At 45.9% G+C, this 15,334-nt stretch overlaps 1 protein-coding gene across 6 annotated transcripts in view; it reads right to left on the reverse strand.

The window, feature by feature from the left end:
• GBF1 (golgi brefeldin A resistant guanine nucleotide exchange factor 1) overlaps positions 1-15,334 on the reverse strand; it is a 108,527-nt gene that overhangs the window by 1,752 nt on the left and 91,441 nt on the right. For 4 of the 6 annotated variants that reach the window (XM_063338551.1, XM_063338555.1, XM_063338554.1 and 1 more), the window contains 18 exons: positions 14,434-14,670; positions 13,516-13,609; positions 10,450-10,626; positions 9,889-9,953; positions 9,664-9,787; positions 9,010-9,081; positions 7,582-7,676; positions 6,982-7,135; positions 6,558-6,780; positions 4,728-4,891; positions 4,196-4,442; positions 3,612-3,811; positions 2,669-2,819; positions 2,171-2,301; positions 1,707-1,808; positions 1,002-1,115; positions 584-761; positions 264-401 (listed from right to left, as the gene is read on the reverse strand). In XM_063338551.1, coding sequence (XP_063194621.1) covers positions 264-401; positions 584-761; positions 1,002-1,115; positions 1,707-1,808; positions 2,171-2,301; positions 2,669-2,819; positions 3,612-3,811; positions 4,196-4,442; positions 4,728-4,891; positions 6,558-6,780; positions 6,982-7,135; positions 7,582-7,676; positions 9,010-9,081; positions 9,664-9,787; positions 9,889-9,953; positions 10,450-10,626; positions 13,516-13,609; positions 14,434-14,670 — 2,666 coding nt within the window. The remainder of the gene's footprint in view (positions 1-263; positions 402-583; positions 762-1,001; positions 1,116-1,706; positions 1,809-2,170; positions 2,302-2,668; positions 2,820-3,611; positions 3,812-4,195; positions 4,443-4,727; positions 4,892-6,557; positions 6,781-6,981; positions 7,136-7,581; positions 7,677-9,009; positions 9,082-9,663; positions 9,788-9,888; positions 9,954-10,449; positions 10,627-13,515; positions 13,610-14,433; positions 14,671-15,334) is intronic. The other 2 variants (XM_063338556.1, XM_063338552.1) reach the window with 1 other exon arrangement.

Raw genomic sequence — 15,334 nt, forward strand, 5'->3', positions numbered from 1 at the left:
AACTCAGGGGCCTCTTCAGGTTTGCCCCTTCCACATACCTTCCTACGACACCCTGAGGAGCAGGTGCTGATCACAGGCATTCTGCCCCAACCTCTGCCCACCCCAATAACCTCAGCAAGAAGGCCACAACCTATCCATTTGGAAGCACAACAGTTCCACAACACCAGAGGCCTGGTCACTGTAGACCACACTAAACCAAGGAAAAGCAGATCCACGCCACCATGCTGGGAAGATGATTCCAGAGAGACGAAAACGGGACTCACCACTGGCACCCAGTTCACAGGGCTTCTCCAAAGGAGCCAGGTGGGTGGCTGGTCTCACATCCCCCACAGGAGAAGAGGGCAGGGCAGACACTATTGATTTCTGATGCTGCTGCTCCACTGGTATGCTGGGGACAGGATCTAGGAAAACAAAACAAGCAGTGAGTCCACACACCAGTTTGCTCTCTCCTTTTGCCAACCTCCAGCAGCCTCCTGCAACTATCATTTCATCAGTATCTGGGCACTATGGCTGCTGGGTACTGGACAAGGTGCAAGCACTGGGTCCAAGACCTGTTTTCTTAAGGTTTCTCAGCCCCTCGTACCTTGGATGACCGCCTGTTTGAAGAGCTCATCCCGCAGCCTAGGTAAGAAACAGTCAATCCGTTCCCAGGTGATCTCCCAGAGATCTGAGTATCCCGTCCGTGAATCAGCACTGTGAAATATTCCAGCCGTATCCATTACAAGCAGCATATTCTTCAGAGACTCTGGGATGGCCTCCAGCTGTAACCAGAGACACTCCTCAGGACACAGAGAATGGACATATAGTAATGAACACAATCTCAAAACAGCTGATGGGCTGCCGTGGAAACAGCAGCCAAGGGGAGAGACCATGGAACAAAATGGTTTGGGAAGGATTAAAAGTGTAAAAAAACCCCAGCAAACCAAACCAAAACACCTTTCAAGTTTAGAATGTTAAAAGCGATGAATGGTTGTTCAAAGCACTTCAGCAGCATCACTTACTAGTAAGTCACTGGAGCCAGCATGCATGTATTTGTCCATAAAGTCCAGGATTGTCAGCCACAGGGCAGCAAAGGTGGTCAGTGAGAGCAGCGGGGAGAGATGCTGTAGGAATACCTACAACAAAAAACACGACTACTGTCAACAAGTAGTACCAGAACTGCTGCTCATAGCTTGATAAGCCAGTCTTGCAAATCTGGAATTCCCCCTCCTTGTGGCAGACTAGGAGCGTGCACAGGCCCGGCCTGAGGACACCAACAGCCTCCACTCTTCTGAGCTGCATATATAGAGGAGTCAATCTTGTCTCCTTTGCATGAGGCCACTGCACGCTGCGTCACCGTGTCTTCCAACCCTTCCAGATTCTCTGCTTTAGGTCAGTACTATCGCTTTGTGACATGCATCATTTCACCACTAGAACAGGCCATCTTCAACTAATGTCGGGTGAAATACTTTTCTCTCCATCCTTCATAAAGTCACAAGCTCATTCCTGACAACTTTTCCGAAGGTCAGGATCATGTGGACAATTCTGGAAAGAAGGCACGTCCCAACAGCAGAAGGTGGTGGAAAAGCCCAGCACTCAAGACAGTCAAACTAGCAAAGTGACATCTATCCAGATCAGAGATCCTGAGAAGCTAATACAGCAAACAGTTTGGTTTTCTTGAAGCACACGGTTTCCCCTGAGCTTTCAAGCAGCAGAAGCGTGCTCACCTTGGAGAGTAGCGTTGAGGCTCTCATCCTAGTTTCTTCCATCCCACCAACATCAGCTGGGCTGATGTTCTCGAGTAGCTTGGTTAGCAGAGGGAACAGCACCTGTAGGATCAGACACACTGATACGTCAGAGCTGAAAAATGACTGATGAGATTTGCATAGTCAGCCTTACAGGAAGGAGCTGGCTTTTGCGACTGGTGGCTTCTAGGCAGAGAGCATGGGAGAAACAATGGGAAGTGGAAATGAGTGAATTAATTTCCATACTCCAAGAGGCTCTGTCAGAAGCCTAAGCAAAGAGAAACCTTTCCCAGGATCAGAGTAGGGGATGCCATGTCTGTTGTGGTGAACAAGTTGCTCAAGAAGACAGTACTGAAGTAGGACATCATTCTGACACTCCTGCACACAGCTTTGCTCTTCATGACAATGCTGTTCTGCCTACATGCCCAGCCCAGCCAGGAGGTTACCTTGTTGAAACAGGACTCCCATTCCAGGGCATCCAGAGCCTGCAGGTCATGTACCAGAAGGGCCCGCTGCAAGTAAGTGAGTGCCTGCATCCGTACCTGGCGTCGGGCATCACAGCACAGCCAGGCAATACCTGCAAGAGAGGGATTCAGGGCAAAGCCCACAGGGAAAGTGTCATACCCCTGCTTCCCCAGTCTAGGATGGAAATTCTAATGAAGGTCAAACACTTTCTGGGCAAAAAAGTAGAAAAAAACCCTCAAAAAATCGAAAAAAGATTATACTTGTTCCAGACCACAGACTGGGAATCTACTGTCAGGTCCAGAAGCAAGCTGGCACCTAACTCATGCTAAAGATAACCTTTCAAGATCCAATCCAAGCGGATCCTAAAAACAACCTCTGCCTGCTTTCTGCAGTTAGTTCTTGGCTCCTCAACTTTCCTGAATACTGGCATTATTTTGAAAGCGTCTCTGCTCAGTCTCATCACAAGAGGATGGCTTTACCCTGTAGCAAAGGACACCAGCAGTTGGACCACAGTGTTCGGGAATCTGCTTCGATTTTCCTCCCTACTGTCTCTAGATGGCGTTGCTCCTCTGCCCAGGAGCTGTAGATGGTGGCCGCTCGTGTGTGCAAGGTGTGCATGAGGTCCAGGAGCTGCAAGTCAAACATCACATTAAGCAACACACAGGAGTTAAATTTTTGAAGCAACCCTGGTCTCTGCTCTTCCCCAAACCAATGCTATAAGGCTCACAGCTACTCAAGCCCGCTTCCTGTACGTACATAACCATGTATAGCTGTAGAGACGGTGTCAGGCCCTGCTGTCTGTGCCCTAGTGATTCAGCTGTCCAGGGATAACTCTGCAATTTTTTTTATTAAAAAAAAAAAAAAGCAGTAAGCACAAGCAGAACTCCCTCAGGACAGCTCTGTATGGGCAAATGACAGCATTCTAGTCACTTTAGTACTGAACTGAGGCCCAACAGCCTGGCAGTCTGCAGGCTTGTGCCTTCACACCTTTGCAGTACCAGCTGGAGACGGAAATGACTCCCTCATCCCAGTCCTCTGTACTTGAAATCCCAGTGCCTCAGCCCACAGGGCTTTCCACTCTCCACAAGCTTTGATTCCCCACTAATCCGTCATGAACCTCATGCCTCCAAATGCCCTTGATCCACATCCATCTTACCTATTGCAGTGACTCACAGCTCCAGACCCCACCGTCCTTGCTTATCAGAGGACTTCTCTCTCCGCTGCTATTCTGCTTTTGCCTGTTCAAATTGCAGTCTTCCTCTTTCACTGCAGAGCCACACACTGCCACCAGAGCCACCCTCTGCCAGCCAGGGCCCACTAACCCAGGATGCAGTCCCCCCTTGCCCCATGAAGAATCCCAGTGACTCCCTAGCAAAGCCCTGCATATGGGAAAGGAGAGGAGGAAATCCTTGCTATACTTACGTCCTGACTAACCTGTAAAGACACAGTGTGGTAGCTGGCCGGGATGCTCTCATCCTCGTCCTCATCACTGTGTGTGTGCGCCTGGTGCTGGCTCAAGGCCCGTGATCGCCGTGTGGAGCTCTCCTTTGGCTTTTTTTTTAACCGACTGGATTTACTGTCATACCTGTGGCTCTTCCCCCTCTTCTCCTGGGACTTGTAACCTAGAAAGGCAGCAACATACCATATACACACCACAAAATTTTCTTCCTTTCAACACACAGAGCAGCCACCTTTTGATATCCCTAGTGGAGGGCCCTGTCCTGTGAAATGGCAAGTACCCGCTTGAAGAAGTACCCAGCACCCCTCAGGAACAGCCTTCAGCAACAGCTGATACTGCTACCTCCACATCAGATCCAGACCTCCCCTCCATCCCAAAGAGAGGGATAAGAATAAGGTCTCTGCTGCCAGCAGGAGCCAGGACGCTTTTCTCCCAGCAGACCATTGTCTGGGGGTTGGGGACTTGTTCCCTGACAGTATACCCCACACTTCTTGCTCACTGGCTACACCAACCCCAATCCTGATTGTCAAACCAAGGGCCATCTTACCGCCATTCAGGCTTGCCTCCACAAAGATACGGATGGTTTTGACACAGAGCTCAAAGTTCTCAGGTGTGACATGGGCAGCATCTCGCACGATGAAGGACAAGGACTCTACGCACTTCATGAGAGACTTTGTGTCATGTGGGCCCAAATCCAGCCCCACAGTCAGGCTGTACTGGTTGACAAGAGGAGATGGCCCCAGCCTGCTGAGCCCAGCTGTGGATCTGGAGGTGTCGATGTCATCTTTCCCCACCTGCAGGGCACAGCAAGAGGGTAGCACAACAAGCACACACTGAAAGGGCCTTTCTTCTGAAGCCAACAGGTAATGTTTCTGTAGGATCCATTTCCCTTTCTTCCTCATTTGCCTCCAAGCTTTCTCCTCTCCATCTGCATCTCCTCCCCAGCCTCCCTTTACACTGTCACCTCCTCTTAGCTCTCGTTACTACTGTCTTATTCTTTCTCTCCCTACCACACCTTCTGCCCACAACCATGCTAGGAGTAGTCTTCTTCAGGCACCAGAAACCCGTTGGCTACTCACCACTAGCCAGCCACTGTTCACGACATCCACATCTGTCACCGAGCGATGCATCTTGCCTGGCTTCCCGTGGTCTGTGTACACCTCTGAATCAGAGGTGTAGCCACGGTCCAGGCTCATGTCACTTGGATGATAGGAGGAGGAGACCTCGCTGTCCGACTGAGCACCTTCAAGACAAAAGGCATGGGGTTTAGATCAAAGCCAAGTCAAGAACTTGGAAGAGTAGCTGTGGATAAGGGAGAAGCAATCCAGATTTAGTCAGATCAGCATCAGCTAGGAACCATCAGTGGGCCCTGAAAGCAACTGAGACAGGCCTCTCCTCCTGTGAGAGGAAGAACAACTATGACAGGAGCACGCACAGGAGACAACAGGAAACACAGATCTTTGACACTGTTTCTCCCCTGTAGGTATGTTTGGCTTTTTCCTTCAAAGGGAAGGGGCTTTCCACCCTCTGCTATGTCACTTGTCAAGCTCACTGTGGATTTAAAAGTGCAGGAAGTCCAATGCTTTGACTCTGGGGGAAGAATCAGATGTATCACACACTTTAAGAACAACTGGAGGTGTTAGGTTCAGCGAAGACAACTCCAAAAAAAAGCACAACATGGAATGACGTGACTCATGTTGGGCCTCTAGGGTCATTCAGCTCCACACTAATACTGGTAAAGTCTCTCTCATGAACAGCAATCTACATTAGCGTGTTCCACACCTGTAAGATCTACCTTCCCAAGCTTTAGGATAACCTTAAATTTCACATGTCCCAAGCACAGAAATCTTAGAAAGGGCCAAATTTAACCTACTAATATAATGTTATTTAGAAGCCAAAATTCATTCTCTCCATAATTCAACATTATCTAGAAGCTCACCAGCAGAGAGAGAGATTTGCCGTGAACACAGTGCACCATTTTCAGAAGCAGGTAAAGAGCATTCTGATGTGCAAGGTGCCACAGTCAAGTAGTTTGCTCAATCAGCAAAGACAAAAGCACTTAAAAAAAACCAACAAAACAAAATAAAAAAAGAGATGGGAGAAAGCCCAGCATTAGCCCAGAAGGCAAAGGCCAGAGGGGTTTTGCAAAGTCAGGTTTCTCCCATCTGTCTATAGCACAAAGCATCAGGACGTAGCAAGGAAGCTCTAGAAAAGCAAAGAGGAAAACAAAGGCTTCTGGAAGAGTCTTTTCTTGCTGTTTGCTTTAAAAGTCTGAAGCTGTCAGCCTCAAATACACTGCCAGCTGGCTAAAGCGAATCAGGAACAGTCTGCTGAAAAGACTGTCTTTCTAACACGGTCAAGAAAAGTGGGAAATAGTGGGTTGGTCTTGTGGGAATGGTTCGGGCACTCTGAACACAAATGGATTTGGAAACAGATTTTTTAAGAACAACTCCCTTTATGGGATCCTTAAAATGGGGACAGAAAGGAATCAGTCCCACAAAGGAAGCAAGTATGACAGGAACAACAGCTGAGTTTACATTACACACCCAGATGAGAGATTAAGGCTATATTACCCAAGGCACCAGAGCACAACCAGCAGAAAATGCTCCTTGGGTAGAGCAAAGACCTTCTACAGCTGCTACAACTGATATCAGTTTTCCTTCCACTGCTCCCCCAGGGACTAGCACCTGGACTACTGCTCACTGAGTAGGAAGAGATGGCAAAGTAGAGACAGGGACAGACCATGGGGTAGGAGTGAACAGCAGGTGCTGGTCTTTAATCTTGCTAATGTAGTTTAATATCAGCTTTGTTTTCTTGCAGCCCCCTTTGCTAATTGAAAAGCTTGAGGAAGCAGCTGCTTATCTGGCAGGCAGGCATCAGATTTCCTAGCAAAAGCTGGCCTGTCTTACCTGTGTCATTATCTGCCCTTGCTGTAACCTGCAGGGCTGCAGGCGGCTTCACCCCAGACCCAATACACTCCAGGAGGGTGAAGAGTGTGTACCAGTCATCCCCGGAGTGAATGTTAGCAGCATTGGTCTTCAGGAGTTCATGAAGGCCATAGGCAACCTCATGGCTAACTCTGGACAGCACATTTGGCTTCATCATGAGCAGGATACGTAATGAGAGGAGAACCTGGCCAGAGAAGGAGACAAGAATATCAGATCCTAGTATTTACACTCCATTCTCCATTTATTTAGAGCTACTTACAACTGCTGTTTATTGTTACGTGAAGCACAGACAGGTTAAATGTGGGTTCATCCAACAGCAATTGGCTTCCTGTGGTGGCAGGTGTAGCCACAAAACCCCAGTAACTGACTTACAAAAAACCTTTACCTGCGCACTGATTTCTTCCCGACGAAGGAGCCGAATCGCCAGTCTCAGCAGCCCCACCACTGCCCTCTCCACCAAGAAGCAGAACTCCACCGCATGGACACAGAGATGATAGAGATGGTCTCGGACAGTTTGCCAGACACAGGTCACACGGTCCCTAGCCACAACAGGGAGGAGGGAAAAGGTAGGATGAAAGGAGATGAGACATGCAGGATCCAGCTACCTCTCCCAGAACTCTAGAGAACCCAGTATTTCTTCATTTCAATGCAAAACTCCAGCCAGGAGATACAAGAACATACACATAGAAACAACAAAGCCATCAATTTTCTTATTTACTTCATTACTTGAGAAGCAATCAGGTGGGAGAATTCTCCCTCCAGAGTTTATGTTCTCCAAGTCTCAGGATATGGAGCAATAATTCGTGCGTGAATAGCCCCTCTGTTTGCACATGCAAGAGTGGAATTGCTAAGCCCTGAAATTACAGCCACATGCTGCTTCAGCTGGCAAATCAAGCACATAAGGAACTCATTCCCTGCACCCAGGCCGCAGCTGCAGTAAAGCAGGGACATTTACAATGAATCTGCATGTATTTCAAGGTCATACCTATTCTCTAGCACAATCCTCAGAAGCATCTCCAAGCAGAAGGCAGCATCCTCTTCATCATATGTCTCTTCATCAGGAGTCACAGAGATTAGAGCCTAGAAAAGCAAGGAAATGCTTGTGAATCACAAGTCCCCAAAACTGGGGGACCAACAAGTAAGGACCAACAGAATGCTTTGAGTCTGTGCAAAACTGCACTCTACTGTCCAGTGAGGTCATGCGTAGTCTATCAAAAATGCACTGGATAAAGGTCAAGCTAAATATATGGAAAATTATTTTTTTTTATTATTATGCAAGATGCAATATGAACTTAAAAGATGTTAAACTCTGACAAAGTCTCTCAGATGGAAAGGAATTCTGAAAGCCAGCAGCTTCTTGCTAAGAGTATGTGAAGCACAGAAAAGACAGACATACTTAGGAATGACTACAAATACTGTAACTATTCCTCTTAAGCCATCAGCTTGCATACGAAGGGAAAATTCTTGACATAGAGATAAGAGGAAAATGTTCCCCGGAACTGAGACGGCAGACAAAAACTGTGTCACGGCTGGTCCATGTGGGCCAGCAACATAGTGGTCTTTGTCTGATACAAACAGCAAGTTCTGCTTTAGCTGTTTTAAGTATTGTTCTTTGAGGTTTACTCACTTAACTTTACTTTGAAACTCAATACCTATTCTTCTGAACCTCTGCAGCTAGCCTTAATAAACAAACCCTTCCTCAACATGCTCCCTATTGATGAAGCCAGTGAATTGCAATTACAGCAGCCTGAAGGGAAAGGCACTTGCGCTTTAAGGAGCCATGAAATGGGACAACATGCACTGCCAGCCCACGCAGCATCCCTGCAAGGGTTGCACGATTTGCTTTTCGAAATGGTGATCAGCAGCCAGATTCACAGCCAGACACACCCTGGAGTGGTCTCAAACTCACACTAGCCTGAGAAGCCACTACCAGAACCAGGTAAGTAACCATCCTGGGAGATGAGCTTCTCTAGGATAGCGAGTACAGCCTTATTAGGTCTCCCACAGCAGCCAGGTACCACACTACCTAGGGGCACACAGTCAAATATTTCTGTATGGCTCTTGCCTCTGAAGTGGCCTTTTAGAATGTTCTCAGGCACACAGCAAACCAGAAAAGATGAAAAAGTATAACCTTAAGGTCCTAACACAGAGCTACACATATTTTCAAACACTTACCATGACCTCCTCAAGGTTTTTAGAACGCATTCCACAATTTAATGACTTCCTCTACTACTGAAGCAATTGTGGCTGCCAGCACAGAAGTTACATGTAACGACTGAACTAATGACCAGTTTCATTTCCCAAGTAGGTCCAAGACCTCCTTTGGGGACAGAGGAGCTAGGCAAGTATACAGCATGTATCCACGATCATGCATAGCACACTAGTTCTATCACCAGTCCAATCTCTCTCTCACCTTCATGAGTTCCTGGAGGGATTCAAGTTGGAGGAATTTGCTTTCCGTGATCAACTTCTCGGGATCACATTGCTGCAAAAGACAGAAAAGAGGACTATGCATCTGGGGGATGGGGAAGGCATACAAACAGATCCTCCAGAAACAAAGCTCATTCCCGGGAAAGATACAGATAGTGGCTTTACCTGGAGGAAAACTCCTGCCAGCTAGTTCATTCCTTTAACATCTATTACCTTTTACAGACCTGATCTGTGCTAGACAGATTTTAACAGATAACTCCTCTATCCATACACTGCTGAAAACCCATGTTCATCTTTTGTTGGCACCCTACACCTTAACACTGCCTTGGAAAAGATTAGTCATTTGAGAATTTTTTAATTTGTCTTCAATTACTGGACTGTGACGCCAAGGGTAGATCCCAGCCTCTTGCAGGAAACCGTTCCTGTTTTCATGTGTTACTACATTTGTGCGTAACAGCACATAAGACCCTTTAGCTGTAAATGCAGATATGCTCCTCCATAGTTTCTTACAATTCCCAAGTCCTCTGGAACCTGCAATATTGCTTAGAAGCATGCATATTTATGCTTCTGTTGCCTGTTATCCACATAGTACTGTCACCATGAACAAAAGCAGGTTCTTTTACAGCCCGTAAGTTACCTTTATGCATTCCAGAGCCATTCGCTTTGCCTCTTGTGTCTCTGTAGATGGCCCTCTCATACCAGATTGCTCCGTCCCACTGAGGGTGAGCCAACTAACAAAACTCAGCACTGTAGATTCACCACTGCAAATCGGAAGACAACAGCATCAGTGAGAAAACAAGAAATCATGTTATCCTCCAGCTTTGGTACAAAAGGGACTGCCTGGGCCATCTACACCGCTCACCGGTTAGATGGTGTCTCCTCACGTTGCAGATAGATTTTGCCATTAGGATCCACAAAGTCTTCGACCTGGAACACAGACCAGAACATGTATATGATCAATTGTCTACTTCTTTGTAGCCTTCCCCTGCAACCCTGTAATGTTTCACTTGGCAATGAAACACTACACCCAACCGCCCATGTGTACCCCAGCTCTTTACCCTCTCACCCCTTCAGTAAAGCGTCACCCCCATCTGGCCATACCAATGCCATGCTCTAATACTTCATGCCTATAAGCATGTTCCTCTTCTGCACAATATTCAAAATCTGTTCAAGTAAAATGAATGCTGGGATTTCTCAAATCCAAAAAAAAGTAAAATGAGAAAAAAACCCCAAAGCCCTATGACAGAAGCTGGAGCCTGCACATAACTCAAACACTACACCTTTGCAGGCTTTCTAGCTCTGTACACACTTCACCCAAGCCAGGCTTTTGCAAGAGAGCTCCCCTCCTCTTTGAACTGGTTCCCTGAAAAGCCAGCTTCCCACTCCCCTACTCTTCAATTACCCATGGGCCGGCTATTATTACCTCCACCATGGCCTTGGGCAGCAGCTCTGCTCGGAAAAGCTGTAGCATGGCCTCCATGATGTTTTTCCAGCCCTCCCGCAGAATGTCACCATGGCGATGGGCCAAGTGAAACACAGTCTTTGCTGCAATATGGGCCTTGGAATTACTTCCAAAAACAGTGGGCAGGTTCTCAATAGACTGCAGGAAAGAAGAGTGGGTGGCAATCAGTCAGCAAGAGATGTTTTCTTTTCAACACAAATTAGGGCAGACTGTTCAGAACTGGTTGCGGGAAAGACAACAATTCTATATACGATGCTTGGATAACTCCTCAGCTCATATTCACTTCGCACAAAAACAAGGACAAGACGGCTTACCTGATACAAGCTGAACCACTGAACCACCTCGACATAAGCTCTCCAAGAGCAACAACAATACAGAACATTTTGAAAGTGCTTGCTGAAAACTCACTAACACAAATTTATTCTGCTATGGGAACTCAATCCAGGATCAAAGCCTTGTACAAAAAGTACCATGTCTCCTCTAGAAGCAGCAATTACTCCGCTTTACTGTTAGAGAAGGAAACTATGGCCAAAAGCATTACCAACTTGCAAAGCTACTCCTACCACTATTTAACAGCAAGATTCAAAGTAAGAGTGATGTATCCTGACATACAGCCTCTGCCAATAATTGCTGGATCACAATTCCTCATAATCTGTTCAACAAACTCACAGCTTTTCAAAATACAAAAAGAGTGATAAGTCATTTAAACGAACCAAGCGTGTGCTGCCAAAACAAGAAAAAACACAGCAACCATGTGAGCTAGTACCAGACACTATAACATGCTCCATGTTTCTGGAGGTATTTAAGCTCATTGCAACGTTCCTTTTGCCAAGAGATGGGCTTTGCCATTCTCTTGCTTACATGGACAAACCCATACTTACTGCTTCACGAAGAAAGGAGAGAGGACAGGAGATAGGACGGACTGAAAATGTGTCTCTTCCGATCTCAGACACGAAGTTCAGAAAAACTAGCTCGTGCTTCAGCCAGACTGCTGGCAAAACTATTATCAAAATGTGTCTTTGATATAGAGGTGAAGTCCATCAGAATTGCCTATCTGGAAGTCCAGCAGAAATGTGACAAGCAATTTCTTTTTATCATTGTTGCTATGGGGAAACCACATGAATACATACATCACTCAAGCCTCAGAGTGCAAACACCAATACACCTGGTTTTGCACTGTGGTAACAAGCCACAAGCACTGAATTAAAACACACAGGGGTTTTGCTACTACTTATACACTGAGTCAGTGTGAGTCTTAACTACGGTTCAAGAAGCGGGGCACCCGCTCTTCTTAAATCACTTAATCTCCCTCCATGTTCCTTTCCATTCCTCTTCCTTCAACCAAAGCAGCCATGCACAGCAATTCCAGTGCTTGGAGAGGATGCCTGATCACCAGGATGACGTGACCTGGTAAGTGACTAGCAGCTAAGTGACACTTGATGTTCTTCCTTTGCTTTCTAACAGTTGCTCTTTGTTTTGTCTCCTCAGCCCCTGAAGACAGCCCCTTCTCCACTTCCACCAGACTGTCTCTCAAATATTTGTTCAGTTGTCATATTGTCTCCAAGCCTTAGAGGAATTTAGGACAGCAGAAAGTAATTGGTGTACTTGGAATCTGGCCAATGATAAGAACTCACAGCCTTCTTCAAATCCAGAAATCCATGATTCTACGTCATCACCAAAAGACATGCTTGCTTAATTTACACAGGCCTCAGACTGCTCCAGATTCCAGTCTCACAACTAGATGGGATGCAGCTGGCAACAGTTAGTGCCTCTGAGGGCTTAGTCTAGTTGCTTCTACTGTGTAAATCTGTGTCAAACAGTTGTTTCATGGCAGACATTCCTCTGCTCTTGTTATCTATTGGTAGTCGCAAGGTCTGGTATGCCTGGAGAGGATCAAGCATTTCATCTTTACTGTTGTGAGCTGTGGAGGAAGAGGGAAATCTGAAGCAACCCCACCGCTTGGGATTTCTTTGTCTTTAATAGTCAACCTGGTACTTCGTCACCAGGCTACCAGAGTCCAAGTGATACAAAACACCCAGTCCAAACAATTCCATTTCCCCTGCACCCTAATTCCATTCTCTGGATTAATTTGCAGGACTTGTTCACCTTCTGCTATCCCTTCAAGGGATTTGAAAAAAAATCACCTGTCTTGGCCTTTTTACTCCCATGCTTTCAGTCTTGAATGACCTCGTTTCCCTATTTTGTATGTCTGGCAATTCTATTTTGCTCCCTGTGAGTCTTGCACTGGTTCTCAGAGCAATGCTGTGAGATTCTTTGTGAGTTCTGACCTTTTAAATGAGTTGCTGTTGTCTTCTCCTTAGCACAAAGCATGGTCTACCACACACTGTCTTTCAAACACCTTGGGGAAAAACAGGCTGATGCCACAACACACAAAGAGATTTGGGCAAAAGAAGCTTACACCAACCACTGTACCTTGAATTTAGTCAATTTCTCACAGTACAATCCATGGAAACTGTCTTTAGGGCTTGCCAACAGTGGGCCCAACAGTCAATCTTATTACCAGGCTCCACGCGCCAACCGACAATTCAAAGCATTTGTTTTTCTAACCCCTTTATGCTGGGTGGCTGCGCAGCCCCTTGCACTCTGGAAAAACAGCCCACAAAACAGCCCATCTTGGCACCGCATAAGCCCTATAATTAAATATGCAATAGCTGAAATGCATAAGCTTGCTTGGTATCATGGATGATCACTGTCTTGATCACAGTGAAATTTAAGTCTCGTCAGATCAAGTCGGTGGAATAAGCCCTTCTACACCACGGCATTTTGCTCTGCAAAAAACTGCCACTTGTGAGTGAGCAGAAGGAACTTTGCATATTTGAACCTGTCCTGTGGAAGTCCTGCTTCACAACACACTTCTCATTGCTTCCTCCAGAAAACTCTGGGCAGAGGCTGGTAGATATCTACAGATACTGTGATAATGAAAATAAACAAATATTACTGCTTAACAGAGGAAGAGAGCTCCAATATACTAAAAGCCATTCTCCTTTCCCCGCCTTACAAACTTACCTCGCTGCTGAGGGCTGTAAACTTGCAGAGAGAAATTATGAGATTGTCAAACACATCACTAAGGCCATAGTGAGCAGAAATCATTGCACATTTCCTGGGGAAAGACGAAAACAGAAAACAATGTAATAAGTCATCACAGACAAGTCTGTCTACAGGACAGCAAATCTGAGAGCCTCTCTGTTGACACTTCAGACCTTCCTCTCCACCCACTCATAATGAACGCTGATGCATAGAAGTCTACTCTTATCCCTCAAATAATCTCAATCCTCATCCACAGATCCTAATATCTGCCTGTGCTGATGCAAGGATCACTTTTAAGAAGTGAGTCTAAACAGTGACCGCTTGCACCTGAGCCAATATACCTAATCTTCTGTCCTGACACAAGAGAGAGCTGCTGAGCTTGGTGGTAGTGTTGAAGGTCTAGTTTCCAAGAGATCATGGCTACAGCAGTATATTAACAGAGCTTTAAAACTATTCTTAAGGCATCTTTTGGTCTGGATTTAAGCATGACCAAAGATCATTCCAATACAGTTTCTCACAGATAGCAAGTTTTTTGAATATTGGTCATCTGGGAAAGAAAAAAAAAGAAAAAATATCCCCTGTCCCATTCAGCCACAGCCATGGCCTCATACATGTGAGAGGTTTTGTTCATATACAGGGATTTTTGCCAGCATCACTGTGCAAGTTAAGAGTGACTTCTTCCACTCACTTCTAGGCAGCAGAGCTATGTCAGTAGGCCTTTTAAATGTAACCAGGTTGGAGTTTAAAAATACATACTCTGGGCACTTTGATTTATTACGACACAACAGTCAAGCCAAACAGCAAGCAGCAACAAAGAGAGGCCATGTCTCTAGCAGGCAAAGAGGATACAATGGCTACACTTTAATTCTTCCGGGTCTTCATGAATGCAAGAGTTACCTGAAACCAGAGATAGCCTTCTGGATGATTGTTTCTTCTAAGCTCTTGTCAAAAACATAAGAAAGTGCTGCAATGGTTGGCCCCCATGTCATGGTGAAGAGATCATGGTCATAGCTTCCAGGAGGCACATGGAGAAATATTCCCTCATCAGTGGCTCCACGATGTAGCAGGACATTCCAGATATAGTTTTCCTTCACCAGGCCCGTCTGTTCTTCTGGCATCACTATCTCATCATTTCTACAAGGGAGGAAGGCAGAAAGGTTGAATTTTTCATTCTGAGCCAAACCTAACACTTACACAGTGCCTTTCATTACATGGTCCCAAAGCTAAGCAATACCTACTCTAGAGTGATTTTGCCAGCTCCTGAAACATTCTATTTTCCTAGGCCTGCCTGCTTCCCCTGCCCCGCTTTCATATTCCGGATATAAAGTCTGGTGGCTCTCAGCCAGCACCCAGCAGCAACCATGTAAGGATAGTATTGAAGAAGCAGCTACCTAACACTACAAGTGCAAAACACAACACATACTGCAGTTAAATGGTGGGAAATTTTGGACAGCACACTGGCATAGCTTCACCCCTCCCCCCATCCCAACTCTCACCCCATTAGAGTGCTCTGCATATCTCGTTACTCCCAGCTAAAAATAATATTAAATTGTTATACCACTGCAGTCAATGGTAGGCATGAGTACCTTTGTATAAGAATAATGTAAATATTCATATTATGTCAAAATCAAGTATCAGAAAGCCAAGTAGTGCAAAATTAAAGACAAAAAAAGAAACCAAATGTGCGATGGATGATTCATAACCAGGATACCACAGCTCCTTACTCTAACTGGATTAAAGCTATACAATAATAAAACAATTATGATTTATGCCAAGTAGTACTTGCAATCCCAGATTA

This window comes from Chroicocephalus ridibundus, chromosome 6 (genome assembly GCF_963924245.1).
Source record: "Chroicocephalus ridibundus chromosome 6, bChrRid1.1, whole genome shotgun sequence".
Taxonomy (NCBI): domain Eukaryota; kingdom Metazoa; phylum Chordata; class Aves; order Charadriiformes; family Laridae; genus Chroicocephalus; species Chroicocephalus ridibundus.